At 43.6% G+C, this 20,682-nt stretch overlaps 1 protein-coding gene across 1 annotated transcript in view; it reads left to right on the top strand.

Annotated features, from left to right (window-relative positions):
• Positions 1–20,682, top strand: part of PROSER2 (proline and serine rich 2) — an 80,240-nt gene that overhangs the window by 17,061 nt on the left and 42,497 nt on the right. The window contains exons 3-4 of the mRNA XM_006753342.2: positions 6,032–6,284; positions 8,132–10,589. Of these exons, the coding sequence (XP_006753405.1) occupies positions 6,032–6,284; positions 8,132–9,159 (1,281 nt within the window). The 3' untranslated portion in view covers positions 9,160–10,589. The remainder of the gene's footprint in view (positions 1–6,031; positions 6,285–8,131; positions 10,590–20,682) is intronic.

The raw sequence follows: 20,682 nt of genomic DNA, 5'->3' as shown, positions 1-20,682 counted from the left end.
GGCCCCGGCCCTGTTTGGGGCGTGTGCAGGAGGCAACCCATCGATGTGTCTCTCTCACTTTGATGTTTCTCTCTGTTTCTCCCTCTCCCTTCTACTCTCTCTGAAAATCAATGAAAAAATATCCTCTGGGCCCTAACAGGTTTGGCTCAGTGGCTAGAGCATTGGCCTGCGGACTGAAGGATACCAGGTTTGATTCTGGTCAAGAGCATGTACCTCTATTGCAGGCTCGCTCACATGCAGGAGGCAACCAATCGATGTGTCTCTATCACATAGATGTTTTTCTCTGTGTCTCTCCCTCTCCCTTCCACTCTGTCTAAAAATCAATGGAAAAATATCCTTGGGTGAGGATTAACAACAACAAAAACACTTCAAATTGTGAAGATTACAGGCCCTGGAAGTTAGATGCTTGGGTAGGAGGGCATGTGAGTGTCTGTGGATCACAGCAGGTAAAGCATTGCTCTGTACCAGGTGGAGCAGCTCTTAGTCACCTTTGCTTCCACCATAGTTTTTGCTGTTGTATCAAAGTTCATGAGCACAGTATAGAATCTAATAGTTTCATACGGTTTATGAAATGCATCAGTCTTCCATGAATACTTCTACCATCTCCCACTCACCATAAGCAACGACTTTTAATTCACACCTGTTTCTTTGTAATTTACCTTCATTTCTCCTCATTTTTGACATTTGACTATATATCCTTGAAGTATCCTTTAAGTATGTGTGTTCATATTTTAAATGTATACATTTAAATTAAATCATCAACACAACTCTTTTTTCTGTATGCATTACTTTCACTAAACATTGTATTCTTGAATTTGTAAAAACCAGCTAATAACTATCACAGTCAGTAGTTATTGAGAGAAGACTATATATAAAAGGAATCATAATAACTATACAAGTAAAAAGCAAAATAATAACAACTTGTACATGTTATCTATGCAAAATATATATGCATGTGGACAAGGACTTGAAGGAACAATGAAACATGAAAATTATTTCTTTTGGGGGGGGAAACATTATATTCTTTTGGAAACACCATTTTAAATGGCTATATAATATTCCATCTGTGAATGTGCCATGATCTACTTAATCATAATACCTTATTATTGGACATTTTAGTTGTTTCTTGTTTTGCTTGTTTTCTTGCTACTATAAATACTAATAGAATTAATATAGCTGTGTGTGTGCTTGTGTGTGTATTGCTGCAGGTAAATTGACTTGTAGATATATGCTTTCTCGTAGCTTTAAATGTTTTTCTGTGGTTCATAATTGTTTCAGTTTTATTTACTGTCTTCATGTTCTCTGTAGCCCTCTGGCCTCCTCTGAACTAGACTAGTTATTCACTGCATGGCTGACATCCTGGGGATACCGCCGTTGTCCGGGGATTCCCTCTCATTCTCCTGTTTCCTGGCTCCTTTATCTTTTCCTTGGCTTCCTCCTTTGGCTAGGGAAACAACCTTACTCCCCAACCCCTTGAAGTAGCTTCTTGACAAAGGCAGATGTGGGAGATCCATTGTTTAGACCCGGCATTTCTTAAAAACATCTTCATTCAAACCTAAATTTGGTTAGGCATAAAATTTTAGTTCTGAATTCATTTGGAATTTTTAAAAATTCTAAGTCATTTTTTTATTTTTCAATTACAGTTGATATATAATATATTAGTTTCAGGTGTGTACCCCAGTGACTAGACATTATATAACTTACTAAGTGATCGTCTTGATAAATTTCTACCCATCTGACACCATATAGTTATTACAATATTATACTGTACTTTACCTCCCTATGACTATTCTATAACTACCGATTTGTACTGGTTAATCCTTTCACGTTTTTCACCCATCCTCACAGCCCCCCTCCCATCTGGCAACTGTCAAAATGTTCTCTGTATCTATGAGTCTGTTACTGGTCTGCTTGTTCATTTATTTTTTAGACTCAGTTGTTGGTAGATATGTATTTATTAACATTTTATTGTTCATATTTTTATCTTTTTTTGTTCTTATAGAAGGCCCTTTATAACATTTTATGTAATACTAGTTTGATGGTGATGAACTCCTTCAGCTTTTCTTGTCTGGGGAGCTCTTTATTTCTCCTCCAATTTTAAATTAGAGTCTTGTTGAGTAAAGTAGCCTTGGTTATGTCCTTGCTGTTCATCACTTCGAATATTTCTTGCCAATCCCTTCTGCAAAGTTTCTGCTGAGAAATTATCTGACAGTCTTATGAGAGTTCCCTTGTAGATAACTGCTTTTCTCTTACTACTTTTAAGATTCTCTCTTTGTCATTAACCTTTTGCATTTTAATTATGATGTGACTTGGTGTGAAACTTTCTGGTTTCATCTTGTTTGGGACTCTGTGCTTCTTGGACTTGTATATCTATTTCCTTCACCAAGTTAGGGAAGTTTTACAAATAGGTTTTCAATTTCTTGTTTCTTTAAATAGGTTTTCAATTTCTTGTTTCCTCTCTTCTCTGTCCAGTATCCCCATGATGAGAAGGTTGGTACACTTGAAGTTGTCATTGAGCATCCTTATAATCAGTGTTTTGAACTTTACATCTTGTAGATTGTTTGTCTCCATTTCATTTAGTTCTTTTTCTGGCGTTTTGTTCTGTTCTTTCACTTGGGACATGTCTCCTCATTTTGGCAGCCTTCCTGTGTTTGTTTCTATGTGTTAAGTAGAGTTACGACATCTCCGGGTGGCAGAGTGGCCTAATGTAGTAGGTGTCCTGTAGGATCCAGTGGCACAACCTCCCTCTTTGCCCAAACTGGGTACTCCAGGTGAGCACCCCTATCTGTAGGCTATTTAAACCCTCCTGTTGTAGTTCACCCTTGATTGCTGTTGGCAATCAATTGGAGGGATTTATCCCCAGGTCAATTGGCTGCAAAGACTAGCTGTGACCATCAACCACTATGGAGGATCAACTGTGCAGGGGCTCACCCAAAGAGCAGGATTTACTTCAGCAGGACTCTGGTGCCCACTGAGTCCACCTCTTGAGTGTGCCACTTATGGAGGTGGTTGGATGGTGACACTTGGACTCAGTCCGAAGCTGTCCACTGGGTGTGCTGGCTCTGGCGCCTCCCAGGAGATACAAGCCAGGGTCAGCTACCACCTGTGTTCTGCCCAGGGTCACTGAGCATAAGCTACAAAGCAGTCTGCAGGTGGCTGTTACTTGTGTTGGGCTTGGAGGTGCCCAGGAGGGGCCAAGCTGCAAACCAAGGTGGGCTGCCACTTCATGAGAGGTACAGAGCACACTGAGACCAGATGCTGCTTATTTGAGAGATTTTAGGAAAGTCTGAAGCATAAGCCACAACAATCTATTTGTATGGAGGGGAAAACCACTGGAAACAACTTGGGTGGGCCCACAAGTTGGGTGGTGGCAGGGTTTCAGGGAATCACAAGGGCAGGACAGAGATGGCCAGGTTGGTGGAGTCTCAGATATGGTGCCACCTGCCAGGACTGTGAGGGAAGGGTTCAGAAAAGGAACAGTGGCCTCTGCCAGCACTTCTGTCTGGGAGAAAGCTGCCCCTCCAGCTCTCACCCTGATGCCAGACACTTCAGTCCCTCCCTGTAAGTCCATTTCAAGCTGCTGCCCCAGTGAGGAAGCTCAGAGAGAGTGAGTTCAAGTAAGTCTGTGTATGGGCCCTTTAAGAGGAACTCCTAGGGCCCTGGCTGGGTAGCTCAGTTGGTTAGAGCATCATCCCCCAAGGTTGTAGGTTTGATCACCGGTCAGGGCACATATAAGATCAACCAATAAATGCATAAATAGTGGAACAACAAATCAATGTTTCTCCCTCCCTCCCTCCCTCCCTCTTTTTCCTCCTCTCACTCTAAAAATCCATCAATAAAGAAAGACAAATTTTAAAAAAGAGACACTACTCGTACTCTAGCACCACTCCCTCTCACTCAGCCTCACTTCCTGCTGGTTTTTACAGCCAGCAGTTATGAGGACTTCTCTACCTGGCACTGGAACCCTGGGCTGGAGGGGGCTGGTGTGGGGCTGGGACCTCTGGCTCCTCAGCGGGAACTTCGCCAGCCAAGATATCCTTCCCCATTTTTATCTATCACACATGGGTGTTTGACCAGCCCATTCCACATTCCGCCCCTCCTACCAGCCTCAGTGTGGCTTCTTCTTTATATCCTTAGTTGTAGAATTTTGTTTGGCTATATTTCAGGCAGTTCTGAATGATGGTTCTGTAGTTTAGTTGTAATTTTGATTTGGTTGTAGGAGGATGTGAGTACCACATTTACCTACACTGCTATCTTGTCCGGAAGCTCCATAGATCATTCAGAATTTTGAAGGAATGACAACATTGTCTTCTGGTTTCCAGTACTGCTGCTGAGAAGTCTGGTGCTGTTTTGATTCCTGATCTCTTGTTATGTGGCCTCTTTTTTCACTGAGAAGCTTTTAGGATTTTTTCTTAGTCTTCGGTGTAGTGAAATGTCACAATAGTGTTATTCTATGTTATTCTTGTTCTTTAGGTTATTCTGATGGCCCCTTTTGATCCTTCTGTTTGGGAATATTTTCTTGTATTATTTTACTTATTTATTTTGATAATTCTTTCCCCTCTGTTTTTTTTCTGATTTCTTTTTCTGGAACTTTCATTACTCAGATGTTGGCCCCCTCTCTCACACTTTTTCTCTAGTTATCTTTTCTTCTCTATTTAAAAAGATTTTATTTATTTATTTATTTTTTTTTACTTTTGTTGTACTTTGCCAGTGTCTCTACTTTATTTTCTAGGCTTTTATTTAGTTTTTTACTTCTGCTGTCATAATTTTAATTTCTAAGAACTCTTTTGTTTTCTACTTTTTAATAGCCACTGCTATTTAATAGCATTACATTTTTATCTCTCTGAAGATATTAATGATCATCTTTTTGAAATTTTCATCATTCTGCATAGTTTGTTTCTTATAATTTGCTTTATTTTTTTGTTTTGTTTTGATATTGTCTCTCATGTTAGAGGTTTTTCTCAGCTGCTTGCAAATATTTAAGAGTAGAACCTGACTAAAAATTCCCTTCTAGGTTTTGTTGACTAGTCTGCACTGTAGAGCAATCTACCTGAGCTATTTCATTGAGGACCTGTGGTCTTAGCGTCTTTTGGCCCTTGCATCATTCAAATCCCCAGAGAAGACTCTTCTAATCTTTTAGAGTATTAATTTGGCTTCATTTATTCCCCATTTTCAGTACAGTCCTTCATTGTCAACTCTGCTTCATGTTTCCCACTTCAAATCCCTCTTTTATCTTCTTTAAGAAAAAATACCTAGTTTTCTACCTGGGTAACATAATTGCTTCTCTTTCAGCCTTTTAACCTATTCTGCTCTTGACAATGTCATCTTTGCCACACTTCCAGCACCACTCCGCACCCCATGCCTGGGCTTCAGAGGAGCCCTCCAGGCTGAGGGAAGCCCTCAAGCACTCAGCAGGTTGAATATTGGCTTTCCCTGCTGCTGACTAAAATTCATCTTTCTGAGTCATTACACCTGTCCTGCTACCTAACTTCCCAAATGGTGTTGCTGTCACAGCTTTTCCTATTATTTTTGTCTTTGTGATTTGTGCTTTCTTAAAGAAATAAATTCCATTATTGTTTTAGTAAGGTTTTTAGAGGAAGACATACATATGTGAGTTCATCATCTTTAACCAGAGATTACCCACGTTGCTATTAGGGTAAAGCAAGTGTGTCTGAAAGCAGTAAGTGCAAACAGCGTTCCCAAGGAGGCAATGGAGAATTGTTTCCTCGTCATTAATTCACTAGGCACCACAGGACTAGAGCTAATCATAGGGTCTAAGATCTTTTATTTCTGTACCTTTTTGGCAGCCTTCTTTTTCATGTAGGTAAAAGGGTGAGGGACATAGAGGCACAGGTTTGTCAGTGAGCTCATCTGAATGTCAGACTCTTCCCACGTGGGAAATGTTACTAGTAAAGTGCTGTGAATCCTACCCTGGGCTCTGTTTTGATCTAGACTTGGTCCTGGTTTTGTCCCTCACTGAAACCACTGTTTGTTTTCTCTTGCATTCCCAATCCCCACACCTATTCTATAGGATGATGAGAGCCTGAAGTACCTCACACATGAGGAAAAGGATGTCATCCTGTTTTTTGAAGAGACTATTGATTCCCTGGAGGACGACTTTGAGGAGCAAGTCCTGTGTGACAGTGGGGTACACTGCCAGCCCTCAAAGTCTCTGGAAGGGAGCACCCCCAGCCACTTGGAACCAGAAGATGTCATTGACTTAGTGCAGCCCGTATATGCAGCCGGGGAACCCGAGTGCCTCCCGGATGTGACTGAAGCAGCAGGTGAGGCGTGAAGCTCCAGTCCCCAGACTCTGGCTTTGTTAGTGTTTTGCATGACACAGGCACTGCTTTCTGTGTCTGCCCGTGTGGAGCTGTTGGGACTTACCAGATTTTTGTAGGTTAGAAGCATCATCTTCATAGTTTGTCCAGCTAAGTAGATGTTTTCTTAGCATATTAGGATGACAACACATGAAGGGGAATTCCAAAAGAGCTAGAGTTAAGGATGAAACTAATTGTCATACAGATAAACTTTATAAAGAAAATTGAAAATGGCTTCCAGGTAACAATTCATTATAGAAAGAAAACATAGAAGGTACTTGTATTTTAGCCCTTGAAGTTTGATCTCAATTTTTGTGCAAGATTATATCCCTACAGCTGTAGCATGGTTGCCAAGAGGGGAGTATTTAAACTGAAGAATCAGCTGGTTCAGGAAAATAAGAAATGATCAGAAGAAAAATTCAGTTCACCGTCCTGTTTGTACCCTGCCTAACTCAGGGTGGCATCGAAAGGGCCCTGTGATAGAACCAGAGGCACAAGGAGAAAATTTTCTTCCATTTTCCTTCCTAATTGGAAAAAATATTGCAAATAAATGTGGTCAAGGGGATAAGGATTAGTAACGAGGAAAAAGGTAGAAGAGAAAATAATTTTGCTTGGCTATCTACAAAATACTGCCATTTGTCATGAGCCTGTATAAATATTTTTTCCTTTTTTTATTTGTAAGCAGGGCTGTGTGTTACACAAAATTTTACATACTACGGCAGTGATGGCGAACCTTTTGAGCTCGGCGTGTCAGCATTTTGAAAAACCGTAACTTAACTCTGGTGCCGTGTCACATATAGAAATTTTTTGATATTTGCAACCATAGTAAAACAAACATTTATATTTTTGATATTTATTTTATATATTTAAATGCCATTTAACAAAGAAAAATCAACCAAAAAAATGAGTTTGCATGTCACCTCTGACACGCGTGTCATAGGTTCGCCATCACTGGACTACGGTTATAGATTCCAGAGATGGAGCTTAGTTTGCAGTCATCTCTTCAAAGAGGAAACTTAATATGAATTCCCCATTTTTATCACACTTCTTTGAAGTATAGTTTCTAAAATAAATTTGAACCAGCTGTTCCTTTGAAAATGTCAGATCATAGGTTGGGACCATGGAAAACACATTTTGAAAGGAAGCCACCTTGCCCATCAATTCCCTAACATGACATTTTCATAACAATTTTAAGTGCCTCCCTTTGGCAGGCATTGTGTGAGACTCTGCAGTACAAAGGTAAATAAGGCGGCCTACAGTTTTGCAGCTGGAGATGGTGTATAAACCCAAGTCCAGAAAAGTATTAGGTGATCTGTGATCAATGTATGTTCAGGATCTAGTCAAGGCTCCAAGACTGGCATATTAAGCTCTACCTGGGGCTGTCGGGAAACATTCCTATTCCATGGAGGAAAGCGATGGAGTTGTTGAGGTGCCACATCACCTCCCAGCCTCCATTTCCCCTTTGTAAAAATCCCTGCTAAGGCGAGTTACTGTTTCTTCCTATGAATGCCTCAGGCGGATGGGTCCTCAGGACTTGCTTTTACGGTATACTTCCCAGGTACTGACCATTTCTGCCTGGCAGTCTTTCACCGTCACTGGTTCATTCTTCTCATCCTGTGGTTATAAGAACCATGTATTCTGTTCTCTCTTGTTAGTCCAGGGGACAGGGATAGAGGAGTTCAGTTTACAGGAGGTACTATTGAAGTTGGTATTATATCCCTTTGAGACCCTTTGTGTTTCAGGGGGAGATGTAATGTGTTTATTTTTACAAAAAATTACATAAACTTATGAGGATTCTGCCTACTTCTCAGGGGCTGGACCTGCTGGAGAAGAAGACATTCCTGTCCTGGAATGTGGGGCACAGGATGTGGAGGCTTCTCCCCAGCCAGGGTGCACCGTTCCAGAGGCCCTTCCTGGGCCACCCTCCCTGCCTGTCCCCACAGCGCCGGCCCACCCCAGGAAAGAGCACCTCTCTTCTCCTCCTGCGGAACACCCCAAACTGCCCCGTTCAGTTCCTACTCCGCTCGTTATCGCCCAGAAGATTTCTGAGAAGTTGGCAGGAAATGAAGCACTTTCACCCACCTCCCCCTCCAAGGAGGGCAGGCCTGGGGAATGGAGGACACTGACTTCCGTGGCCCCTCGAAATGGAGACCACTTGTTGTGGCACAGACATACGGCACAGCCTGCGCCCAAGATCCACCGCTTCCCGAGCAACATCAGTGTGACCAACAGCGCCGGGAAGGAGTTCCACAAGACCATCTCCAAGGCTGCGGTCAACGTGCAGGAGCGGAAAGCCCGGGTCCTGGCCCACATTAACGGAGTCTCTTTCTTCTCCATGGGAGAGACGGAAGATCGGTCCCCAAAGGGCGATCTCCCTGAGCGGAGGAGAAGCGTCTCTCCAGAGCAGGGGACGTGCGGCCAGAGCAAGCCAGGCCCCGTCCAGGAAGCTGTGTCCACGCAGGCAGGAGGGCAGACCAGCAGTCAGCAGTCCAGAGGCGTGCAGACAGAGCAGACCCCACCCCTGGAGAATGGCTTCCAGAACATCCATGATGCCCTAAAGAGCGAGCCCGCTGCCTTTTTCTCTACTGGGAAAACTGTCACTTTCCGTCCGGACCCGGCTCTTACCAATAAACTTGCACGCCAGAACGCCAGCAAGAGCTTGTATGAGCACCGGCAGCCGGACTGCAGCCAGGATGCTAGGAAGCGATCAGGTTCGCTGCCCAGGGCCGTGGGGTTCAGACCCCAAGGCATCACCGTCCAGTTTGCTGGTCGAGGCTCCACTGAGGAAGCTCGCCGGGAGGCACTGCGGAAGCTCGGCCTGCTGAAAGAGAACTTGTGATGGAGCAAGAGAGGGGGCCGGAGGATGTGCATGGCCAGGGTTTTTGGCCTAAAATGTCTGTGCGTCGTAAAGAGCAATCACAACAGTCCCAACAGCTGTGCCCTGCTGCGGACGAGCGATGACGGGTACCAGGACTCAGCAGTCCGGGCTGGGTGCCTGCCCCTCCCATTCCACCTTTGAGCTGGGATTTCCTTCTGTAAACAAGGGTCAGCACCAGAGCTTCTTTTTTCTAAGAACTCAGATAATAACCTTGAAGAACTATAGGTTTCTATGATTTGTAACTGCCATCTATTTTGTAGATTCAGGAGAAGGGGGATTGGGTCCAGTTTGCTTTTCTTGAGTCTCTAGCCTAACCTTTGATCCCAAGCAAATGGACATGAAGGCCAGTTTAGATCTCTTATACTCAATTCTCTAAGCTAGGGACTTCCTCTCCTTTTCTAAGAAAATATTAAAATTGAGTGTTAAATTTTCATAGTGTCTTACAATACATTTTTGGTTTTTTTCTTTTTGAAGGGTATAGGGTAATATGTTAGCCCTAAATATGCTTTTGTTTCTTGATATAATTTGGTTTGCCTAGTTTTTTATTGAAAATTGAAATGAAACCTTTAGAGTCTGATGTACTATAAGTTTGAGTTATGGGAGTGGAATAGAAAGGTTGAGTGTGGAAAAGGTGGTAATTTCAAGAAAGCAAGTCTCATCACACTGAAGGGATATGTGTATGAGCGTCTATTGTGTATATACATGTATAAAATATGTTTATAGAAACATGTTAACATATACATAGATAGGAATTGTGTTGGCACATATACATTTATCATTACTTATATATAAACTTCTTAAAACCCTATACTCTTGATAGACACTCAGTGTTGGGGTGGGTGCCATAGGAATTGTTACTTCCTCACAGGGAAGTCTGTTAAGGGCACATCTCCGGGACACTTCGCTGAACCCGAGTGCTTTTTCCTCCGCAATGTGTGTCCTGTTCCCAATTAAAGTAATATTCCGAGTAAGGTTGCAGGTAAGCAAGATAGTTTCTAAAAACTTTTTTAATGAAGAACATTTTCAAAGATTTAATTTATCACCTGATTTTAACCTAATTTTAATTTATGACTTAATTTTAGTTCTGCATGTTCCAAGGTAGCTAGTAAACAGGAGGAAACAAACGATTCTTCAGATCCCCTGTGTTCTGTGGGCAAGGTCTCAGGATTAATTTAAAAGGGAAAAGACAGCGAACTAGATGACAGCATGAAAAGAGCTGGTTTACTCTCGAACTGTCTTACATGCTGAGTTGTAACCACAACCATTATTATCAAACTATTCAAGGCTGGCGTCTTTAACCTCTAAAAATAGACTGGGAAGGGCCACACTTAGGTATCACGCCCTTTTGTTGTTATGGCTCAGCCACTGTCACAGAATCTGTTTCTTTCCTGGTGAGTATTATTTAAATTCAAATGTGATGTGAAAGACATTTTTTCATAGTGTTCGATTTGCCTTGTAAGTTACAGAAAATGATTGTAATTTTTTTTTCCTTAGAATTACAGTATTTAGTATCTCAGCCAGTTTCTTGATAGTCTTAATTTAAATAGGTATTAAAGTAGTTTTTATTTTACTCATTTATATTGGATATGGTTAAAGGATATTGAAGCTATATTATCTTTTTACTAAGTGAGATGCCATACACAGTGTTTAAAATAGAGAGTCTTGATATGGCTGATTTATTTTTATCTTATCCTATGATGTCATTTGATTAAGGTGAACTTGACTATATGTAGTATATTTGTTTTCATAATGATAATTTTGAAAAATAAATTTAGATTTATCTTATATACAAACAACTTTCGTTTTGCATTTCATATTTATTTTCAATTTTAAATGTTATATTCTTTCCTTATATTTATTCATAATTTCTTGTATTTACTTCTACCTATTGCTCTGGTCATGTCTTGTGTTCAAACTCTAGAAATTAAAGCCATATATTTTGTTGGAGGTTCAAATTATAGTTGCCAATGAAGTAACCTGTCTGTGTACGTATCATGTTAACAAAAACAACTAATTTGCTGAAGGACATTCGTTTTCTTGCCATACTGCATGATAGGACACTCTTAAAGGGTCACCTTCAAAGAAATTTTAAGGACCATAATTCAAAGCAAAATTGTAACCAAAAGGAAAGATGAATCTTAAGTGCCCAGTTTTTTTTTCAAGTGATATTTGTAAATCGGTCTCCATTTTTATGAAACTCTTTATCGTAAAATGAGGGGGGGAATTCTTTGGCTTTTAAAAAGGTATGTGTAAATGGCCCAGCTAGAGTCTCCTCTGCAACTGTAATACTTTGCAGTTGCCAGGGTAACAGGGTCTGCTCAGTTCCTCCTCCTCTTCCCTCTCCTATGTTTGGTTCTTGGTGTGTATACTTGTTTTCACAAAACTAGCAGAAATGTAGATTCGTGCTGTTCTCTCCAGCCCACATTCTCCTTTTGGGGCCCCACCCGAGCTGTGTGCTGGCTCCTTGTCCTGACTTTGACAATATAGGCTTCTTCCCTCAGAATCCCTGATGGGAGGTGAGCTCCCCTTGTGGGCTCCCCACTTGAAATGAGCTTTCGTGAAGAGCTTCATGTAGCTGATAAACAAGGCCTTATGGAGCCCTTAGGATTGACCTTTTTATTTGTAAAAAATCAGAAATGTATTCTCTTTATTAAATTCCCACATCTCTAGCTATGTGAAATTTGACCTTGCAGAGGATTTAATGGTGGTGTATTTGTACAGAGGATCTAAGAAATCAGTTCTTTATGTTTATTCAAGAGTAATGAAGAGAGAATTAAGATAAATATGAAAACAATTTATTGTTATCAAGGAACTTGTAACTGCTATGCTATTTCCCTAAAGGAAGTGGCAGAAGGAGGCACTGTTTTGGTTTTATTTTTTTTTATTTTTAATTTATCTTTATTTTTGAAAGTTTACAGATGTGCCCTTTTCCCCCCCTCCATTGCCCCTCTCTACCCTGCTCCTGCTCCCGCCCCAGGCCTTCCCCCTACTATTGTCAGTCCAGGGGCTATGCATATAAGTTCATTGGTTAGTCTCTTCTCTCCCCCCACCCACTTCCCTCTGAGAATCGTCCGTCTGTTTCATGCTTCAGTGTCTCTGGATCTTTTTTGTTTGTCAGTTTATTTTGTGCATTAGATGGAACCTAATGAACAAGATCATATGATACTTGTCTTTCTCTGACTGGCTTATTTCACTTAGCGCAATACTCTCCAGGTCCTTCCATGCTGTTTCAAAGACTAAGAAATCCTTCTTTTTGCCCTAGCTGCTTTGGCTTGGTGGATAGAGCATCAGCCTGCAGACTGAAGAGTCCCTGGTTCAATTCCAATCATTGTGGGCTCAGTCCCCAGTAGGGGGCATGCAGAAGGCAGCCAATGAATGATTCCATCATCATTGATGTTTCTATCTCTCTCTTCCTCTTCCTTCCTCTCTGAAACCAATAAAAATATTTTTAAAAAGTAAATCCTTTTTTACTGCTGCATAATATTCTATAGTGTAAATGTACCACAGTTCTTTAATCCATTCACCTACTGATGGGCACTTGGGCTGTTTACAGATCTTAGCTATTGAAAATAACGTTGCTATAAACATAGGGGTGCATATATTCTTTCTGATTGGTGTTTTTGGCTTCTTAGGATATATTCCTAGAAGTGAGATCACTGGATCAAATGGCAGTTCCATTTTTAATTTTTTTTGAGGAAATCACACTGTTTTCCATAGTAGTTGTACCACCAGTCTGCATTCCCACCAGCAGAGTACCACAGTTCCTTTTTCTCCTCGCCAGCACTTGTTTATTGATTTATTAATGGTAGCTATTCTGGCTGGTGTGAGGTTATACCTCATTATGATTTTAATTTGCATCTCTCTGATGATCAGTGACCTTGAGCATTTTTTCATGTTTCCTGGCCATTTGTATGTCCCCTTTGGAGCAGTGTCTATTCAGGTCTTCTGCCCATTTTTAAATTGGGTTGTTTGTCTTCCTTTTGTTGAGTTGTATGAGTACTTTACATATTTTGGAAATTAACCCCTTATCAGATGTATTATTGGCAAATATGTTCTCCCATGCAGTGGGTTCTCTTTTCATTTTGATGCTGGTTTCTTTTGCTGTGCAGAAGCTTTTTATTTTGATGTAGTCACATTTGTTTATTTTTTTCCTTGTTTCTCTAGCCTACGCGATATATTGATGAAAATTCTGCTATTTGGTATATTGATGAAAATTCTGAGATTTTGCCGCCTATGTTTTCTTTTAGGATTTTTATGGCTTTATTACTTACATGTAAGTCTTTTATCCATTTTGAGTTTATTCTTGTGTATGGTGTAAGTTGGTGGTCTGTTTTCACTTTTTTGCATGTATCTGTCCAATTTTTCCAACACCAATTATTGAAGAGATTGTTTTTACTCCATTGTATGCTCTTCCCTCCTTTGTCAAATATTAATTGAGCATAAGGGTTTGGGTCAATTTCTGGGTTCTGAGTTAATGATGTTAATTCTACCGATCCATAAACATGGTATATTCTTCCACTTGTTTATGTCTTCTTCTATCTTCATTTTCAACGTCCTGTAGTTTTCAGAGTACAGGTCTTTTACCTCCTTGGTTAAGTTTATTCCTAAGTATCTTAATTTTTTTTTTGTTACAATGGTAAATGGGATTGTTTTGGGGTTTTTTTTAGTTTCTCTTTCTGAGAGTTTATTATTGGTGTATAAAAATGCCATCGATTTCTGGGTGTTAATTTGTATCCTGCTACATTGCCAAATTCATTTATTAAATCTAGTAGTTTAGTAGTTTTTTGTGTGGAATCTTTAGAGTTTTTATGTACAATATCATGTCATCTGTGAATAATCACAATTTTACATCCTTCTTTCCAATTTGGAAAATCACATGATCATATCAGTAGATGCAGGAAAAGCATTCGACAAAATCAAACACCAATTTTTGATAAAAACTCTCAGCAGACTGGGAATAGACTTGGGGGTGGGGAAACTTTTCTCTGCCAAGGGCCATTTGGATATTTATAACATAATTCACGGGCCATACAAAATTATCAACTTAAAAATCAGCCTGCTATATTTGGTCAAACATTTAGTTAACTCACCCCCAATGCCTTGGCAGGGCCAGACCAAATGACTTCTTGGGCCTCCTACTGCCTGCAGGCCGGACGTTCCCCATCCCTGGAATAGAGGAATCATACCTCAACATAATAAAGGCCATATATGACAAACCTAAGCCAACATTATATGGGCGGGGATGGGAGGGGTCCATAAATTTGCCCATCAATGGGCAAAAACTAAAATGATTTTCCCTAAGAACAGGAACAAGACAGGGTTCACCACTTTTATTCAACATAGAACGGAAGTCCTAGCCACAGTGGTCAGACAAGAAAACACAAAAGGCATCTCTGAGTGTATTTTATCCCCCTGACAAGACAAGCTTAGTAAACTGCTCCCTTGGGCTCTTAAATGTTTGCACCAAATCCTTGTGTTCTCTGAAGGAGCAGGGCTTGTTTTCTGTTTTTCCTCCTGCCCCCACCTGTGACCTGTGCTCCCCAGCTCCTGGGTGGCAGGAGGAAGGGGAGGAGCATGGGGAATGCTCACCTGTGAAAGGTTTGTGTTTTCATTGAAATGACAAGTCACCAAACAGGTTTTGTTTCTTCTCTTCACAACAAGGCTTTTTCCCTGCTTTAAAGTATGGGGAACAAGTTCCATATCTTTTTCTAATCTACTCGCTGGACAAGCCCTGCATTCAGATATCTGAGAAAAGAGAAAGCCGAGCTCTGTGCTGCCTTATCCTGGGAAAACTGGAACTCTGTGACTGAATTTGAAATAGAGGACTGCCTGGGCGTGGGCACCACTGACCCAGTCCCTCCCCAGCTGCTGCCTTCCCTCCTGCGCCAGAAATGCCACAATCACCCTCTTCTCTGATAGTAAGAGTGCTGGGGAGGGGGGTGGGGGAGCGGTAAACACTCACCTGTCTACACAAGTAAAGTTTAATAACCAAAGTGCACTCCCTGTCCTACACTTTTTAACATAAAAATGACTAGCCTTTGTGTGTCTGTTTATTCAAAGAAAGATAAATTGTACACATTCCAAATTCAAAGGACTTAAGAAATGCCAGTCACTGCTGTCACTGGCAGGCTCATCTCCCTCCTGGTTATTGTCCTGCTAGGGGGCCACCAATGACCCTAGGAGCCAGGCAGGGCCTGCCCCATAGGGCACATCCCTTCAACCCTGGTCACCTTGCTCTGTAAAGATTTACTTCTTATCTAAACAGCATGAACTTTCTGTTCAACAATGAGCTAAAAAGGGGGGACATGGTGGTTTCTAGAAATGACCTGGAAAGCCTAAGTGACAAATGCAGTAATTCTCTGACCTGGGCGAGGTCTTGGGGGGTCCATAAATCGCCCTAAGGAGCAGGAGGTGGGAGCAGCGCCCATCCCCTCTGAGAGAATTGGGCAATCCTCTCAGGATGCTTTTCACCTCCTGGTTCCTTGGCAGTCCCCCAGATCTGTCTGCCGTGACCCCACACAGGCCCTTCTGCTCTGGACACACTGGGATCTAGAGCAAAGCCGAGTCAGGAGGAATCCCCCAGCCTCGCTGGTTGAGTTTAATGTAGGTTTTCTTGATTCCCGCTGCTCTTCAAGATCCTGGAGGCCAGCTATTTCCCCAGCAGAACGTGGCTTCTGAGTGAGGTTCAGCGACCATTCCAGTTTTTTGTTTTGGGGGCGTTTTTTGTTTGTTTGTTTTTTATTGATTTCAGAGAGGAAGGGAGAGGGAGAGAAACATCAATGATGAGAGAGAATCATTGACTGGCTGCCTCCTGCACGACCCCCACTGGGAACTGAGCCTGCAACCCGGGCAAGTGCCCTTAACTGGAATCAAACCCGGGATCCTTCAGTCCGCAGGCCGACACTCTATCCACTGAGCCAAACCAGCTAGGGTAGTTCCCAGTTTCGAGGAGGGCCTGGGGTCTCCTTTCTGGGTGCTGGAGCTCCTAGTTTGGTGACTTAGTTCAGATTCGGTGATCACCCCTACTCCTCCTCCCCTGCCTTCAGAGGTGGCGGCAGCTGTGCTGGTCTCACTGGGCTGGAAGCTGAGGTTAATGGAGCGCAGTCATTGATAAACAGGTCACGCTTCATAAACTTGAGGTATTTGTGTGTGAAGCAGAGCTGCCAAGAGCAGTAACCTAAGTTCTGGAAATACTTGTAAGGGGTGGGGCTAAACGAACAAGGAATCCATGTGTCAGGCGTAAAGGGCTCCAGAGAACAAGGAGCTCTGCGCACGTGTGTGTGTGCTTGCACGTGTTACACGCTTGCACATGCCCACACACTGCCTCCTTCAGAGCCGGGCTGGTTTCCGTCCTTGGCATTCTGATTTGTTGTTTACTCACCCTGAGCATTGAGACCTGCAGCAGAAGTCTGTCCTTGTCACCAACAACACACCCAGGTCTCTGTGGCCGTTACAGAATTAGGTAATTGCTCATGAAACCCACACCCTTGACAAGTTTACATTTTCATAATGTAAAAAAGTTGTGTGAAACTTGTCTGCATTTGTGAAGCTACATGGTCTCTTGGACATCCAACTAGCTCTCCTGTTGTACAAGTTCCTGGTCCGTGGATTAGGGCCAAATTTATCCTTTTGCTTGGCCATTTGTTTGGTGTCTAAGCATTTTGAATTTGTTCTCTCTATTCCTATCCCTTCCTCTCTGTAAAAGCATTTTGAATTTGGGGGAAAAAACTCTGTCATAGACCATTTCAAAGAGTAGGAAGCCTCAGGAGGGCCCCTCTCCTCCCAGGTGGGATATACTGACAGCTGTGAGGGCTCTGAGGGCCCAGGTACATTGTTTGGAAAGTAAACTCAGAGCTCAGGGTGCACTTGATCATGCTCTTCCAAACTCACAACCCAGTAAACTTAGTAAAGCTCTTTATTTTTCAGTCCAATCCTAAAAGCCAAATGAACTGAATTAAAATATTCATAATGTAAAAAAGTTGCTTGAAACTTGTCTTCATTGATGAAGCTTAGGAGACGAAGCTGAAATGACATTTATTCATTCACTCAGTCCATTGTTGCACCGTCTCCATCTGCTGCGAGCGGTGCTGAACGCTACCTCATGATTCCTCCCGGGTGGGGCTGTTACTCCCTCTCATCGATGGGGAAATCCAGGCTTCTCTCCTCGGCACCAGGACCTCTCGGGGGCTGCTGGGCCCATGCCCTGCCTGCATGGGCTGCAAACGCCCTGCTTCCCGTGCCCTCTGAGAAGCTGTGCAAGGTCGACGCCTTCCTCCTGTCCCTTCTCCTGAGCGTGCGGGACTAACCTCCTCGGTGTCATCCAGCTGCCACCCTGTCTCTTCCACAGAGCCTTTCTCGTCTCCCATGGAGTCGTTTCTGGACTCTCCTCACGCTCTACCCCCCACTCACTATGGCTCCTCCCTGATTTGTACTTAGGCCTCAGCTGATAGGGACTGTGGACTTGTGTTTAGGGATAAGAAGGAAAGGCAGGCGAAGAATGTCTGCAAAGTCAGGCTTGTTGGGAAGAGCATTTCAGTGGGCAGGACGAACTAGAAAGAGGAAGGGAGCAGGCTGTGTCCCAGGCCTGCGAAGGGCGCTGCCGGCCTGGCTGGGGTTCCTTGAATCCGCTGCACATGACCTCTGCCTGGGAGCATCCAGTTCAAAGGTGTTCCTTTGGCTCCATCCCTCTCTCTTACTCAGGACTTGGTTCTGGAAACAGGAATCGCCAGTTGTGGTTTCCAACAACCCGTGTGCACGACTCCAATGCACAGCACAGCTGAGTTCACGGGGAAGTCGCCCAGTCTGCTCCTTGGCAACCCTCTGAAGCTGTGCATGTTCCTGCAAAGACAAGCAGGCTTCAGTGGGAGGTCCAGGGCCTGGCCGCACTGAGCAGGAGTGCTCCGGGCAGGGCAAGCAGAGCAACCACTGCCCGTGCCAGGCCCCAGCCTCACCCCCACAGAGGCCACCAGCTCAGGCAAACACCTCAGCACAGCGCTAAGGTAGCCCTGATTACACCATTTAAAATCTCAAACCACAGTCTAGCCATGACACAATTGCAATACAAACTGGTGCTCTCTCTCCAATCATGTCATAAATTATTACCACTCTGCCAATATTTGTAAGTGGCACTGTTGAAATTGTTGTCTATGTTGTACCAGGAATGTGTCTGCTTTCAGAGAACTAAGCATCTCCTTGCCTTGTGAGGTTCTACACTTCATCTAGTAATATTACTGTTGTTTAAATTATGGTTTTGAAAAATTCTTCAAGGAATTTCAGTCCCAGTTTAGGCAAGATTTTAAAATGGCTCAATTTTATCTTTTAAACTAAGTTTTTTCTCAGTTCAGTCATCCAACTCAGTCCTGTTTCCAAATGACCATTTGCTCTTTCTAGAAACCAGATCCACCTTCAAAGCTATATTTTGCTCTAAGTGTAGTCTGCTCGATCCCAGACTCACTGAGACCTGTGACGCTTTAGAAGGAGCAGGGACAGCCGAAAGGATTGAGCTTCTCAAACCTGCAAATAGAATGTTTGAGAGGCTCTGAGAGCCACCTCCAGAGACTTGCAGGGCTGTCATAGACAGATAGTTCCATGTGGCCACAGAGATGACGTGGAGAGGTTTCAACTCCATGTGGGAATTGTATAGCATTTACAGCTGGCCGAAAATAGAAGGGCTGCTGACCAGACGTGAGCTCCCACCTCCTGGGCGGCGGGGGGAGGGGGTGCGGGGGGCGTGCAAGTAGACTGGTGAGGGCTCTGCGAGAGGAAAGCAGCAGGACTTGGACTCAGTGTCACCCCTTCCGATTCTGGTGTTTTCTCATGGGTTCGTACAGAGCAGGCTTTGTTGTTATCCGGACCTGAGTTGGAATCCCAGTCCTACAGTTGTTAGTTATGTGACTTAACCTCTTTGAGACTCACTTTCTTCTGAAAAAATGGGGACAAACCATACTTGCCTCATAGGGAGTAGAAAGGACAGAATGAGACCAATATGGCAAGTGTATGCCTGGCTCACACCTTCACTATCATCTCCTCATCACCACGATTATCATCACTATCCTCATCACCATCGCTATTCTCGTCAACACCATCATCACCATTATCTCCATCCCCATCATCATTACCATCACCATCATCATCACCATCACCATCATCATCACCATCATTATCACCGTCACTGTCACCATCACCATCACCGTCACCGTCACCATCACCGTGCCACCACAAGGACACCATATTCCTGTGCAGCTCTCTGGAATGGCCTGAGGGAGGCCAGCAATATGGAGGGTGAGCAGCGCCAGCCTAACAGCCACATAAGGCTCCACTGCTCACACAGTCCCGTTCTTACATGCAGTCTAGTGGTCACTTCAATTACTTCAGTAAAGAAGTAAGTTTTAGATTTAAGTTCCACTGCCTACTGAGAAGCAGCATTCTGCCACTTTCTAAAAATAGGTCTTCAGAGCTTATTTTCCTTCCCTGAGGCTGGCCAGGTCTGGCTTCCTGCTTAGATACACAACATCGGAGGACTCCCCCATCCAAGCTCACACTTTGCCATGTCTCTTTCCTCTGTCCACTCAGAGCTGGGCCCTTCCTCCCCAGCCTCCTCCCAGATGAGGAAGTGCCCAGCCCAGCCCAGCGCCCCAAAGGCTCCAGGGAACACTGGAGGATTGTCCGGCCAGAGCCACTTGGCCGCCTTGAGGCTGCCAAGGAGGAAGTATTTATTTTGAGTTGCTGGGCTGGCCGGGCTGCGGCCCTCAGACTTTCCACCCCATCCAGCACACTCTGAGCCAGCCCCTGGGAGGAGGTGCTGGGGCAGAACCTGGAGGAGGAGGGTGGGTGGCCTTGTCGGCCAGAGCTCAGAGAGGTCTCTGAGAAGCAGGTGGAATGACCCGGGCCCCAGTTAAACCTGCCTTGGGTCAGTAGGTCCCCCAGCACGCCCCCTTCCTTGCAGCATCATCTCCACCCTTCTCTCCTCCGTGGTCTATGGAGGGGGACCCTATAGCTCTTCCTTCAAGTGGCTGCTTCTCAATCCACATAGCCCAGATGCAGTTCTCCCTCCAGGATGGGCAACAGACTCTGCCTCCCTCCCTCTTTGCCCTCCCTCCCCAGAAATGCCCTCCTGGAGCCTTCTTCTGCCATGCAACCTCTTCCTCCACCTGGGCCCATCCCAGGTTTCTTAATATCCCTATGGCGGGAGACCGTTCAGAGGCCATCTGGTACCACTTCAAGCGGACAGCATTCCATGGGAATCCTCAGGCTTAAGGTTTGGCCCTAGTTCTCATCACTTGTGTGTAATTTAGGTGCTTGGGTGAGAGATTCAGAGACTAAATGAGACAATGGATGTGCAAAATTTCTGGGAACGGAAAGAGCAGTAGGGTCTAGGGCAGCCGTGGGCAAACTACGGCCCGCGGGCCAGATCCGGCCCGTTTGAAATGAATAAAACTAAAAAAAAAACACACACACACACAAAAAAAACGTACTCTTTTATGT

This window comes from Myotis davidii, unplaced genomic scaffold, assembly GCF_000327345.1.
Source record: "Myotis davidii unplaced genomic scaffold, ASM32734v1 scaffold1611, whole genome shotgun sequence".
NCBI lineage: Eukaryota > Metazoa > Chordata > Mammalia > Chiroptera > Vespertilionidae > Myotis > Myotis davidii.
The sequence above is the reverse complement of the archived record's forward strand: the minus strand, read 5'-3'. Positions and strand labels throughout refer to the sequence as shown.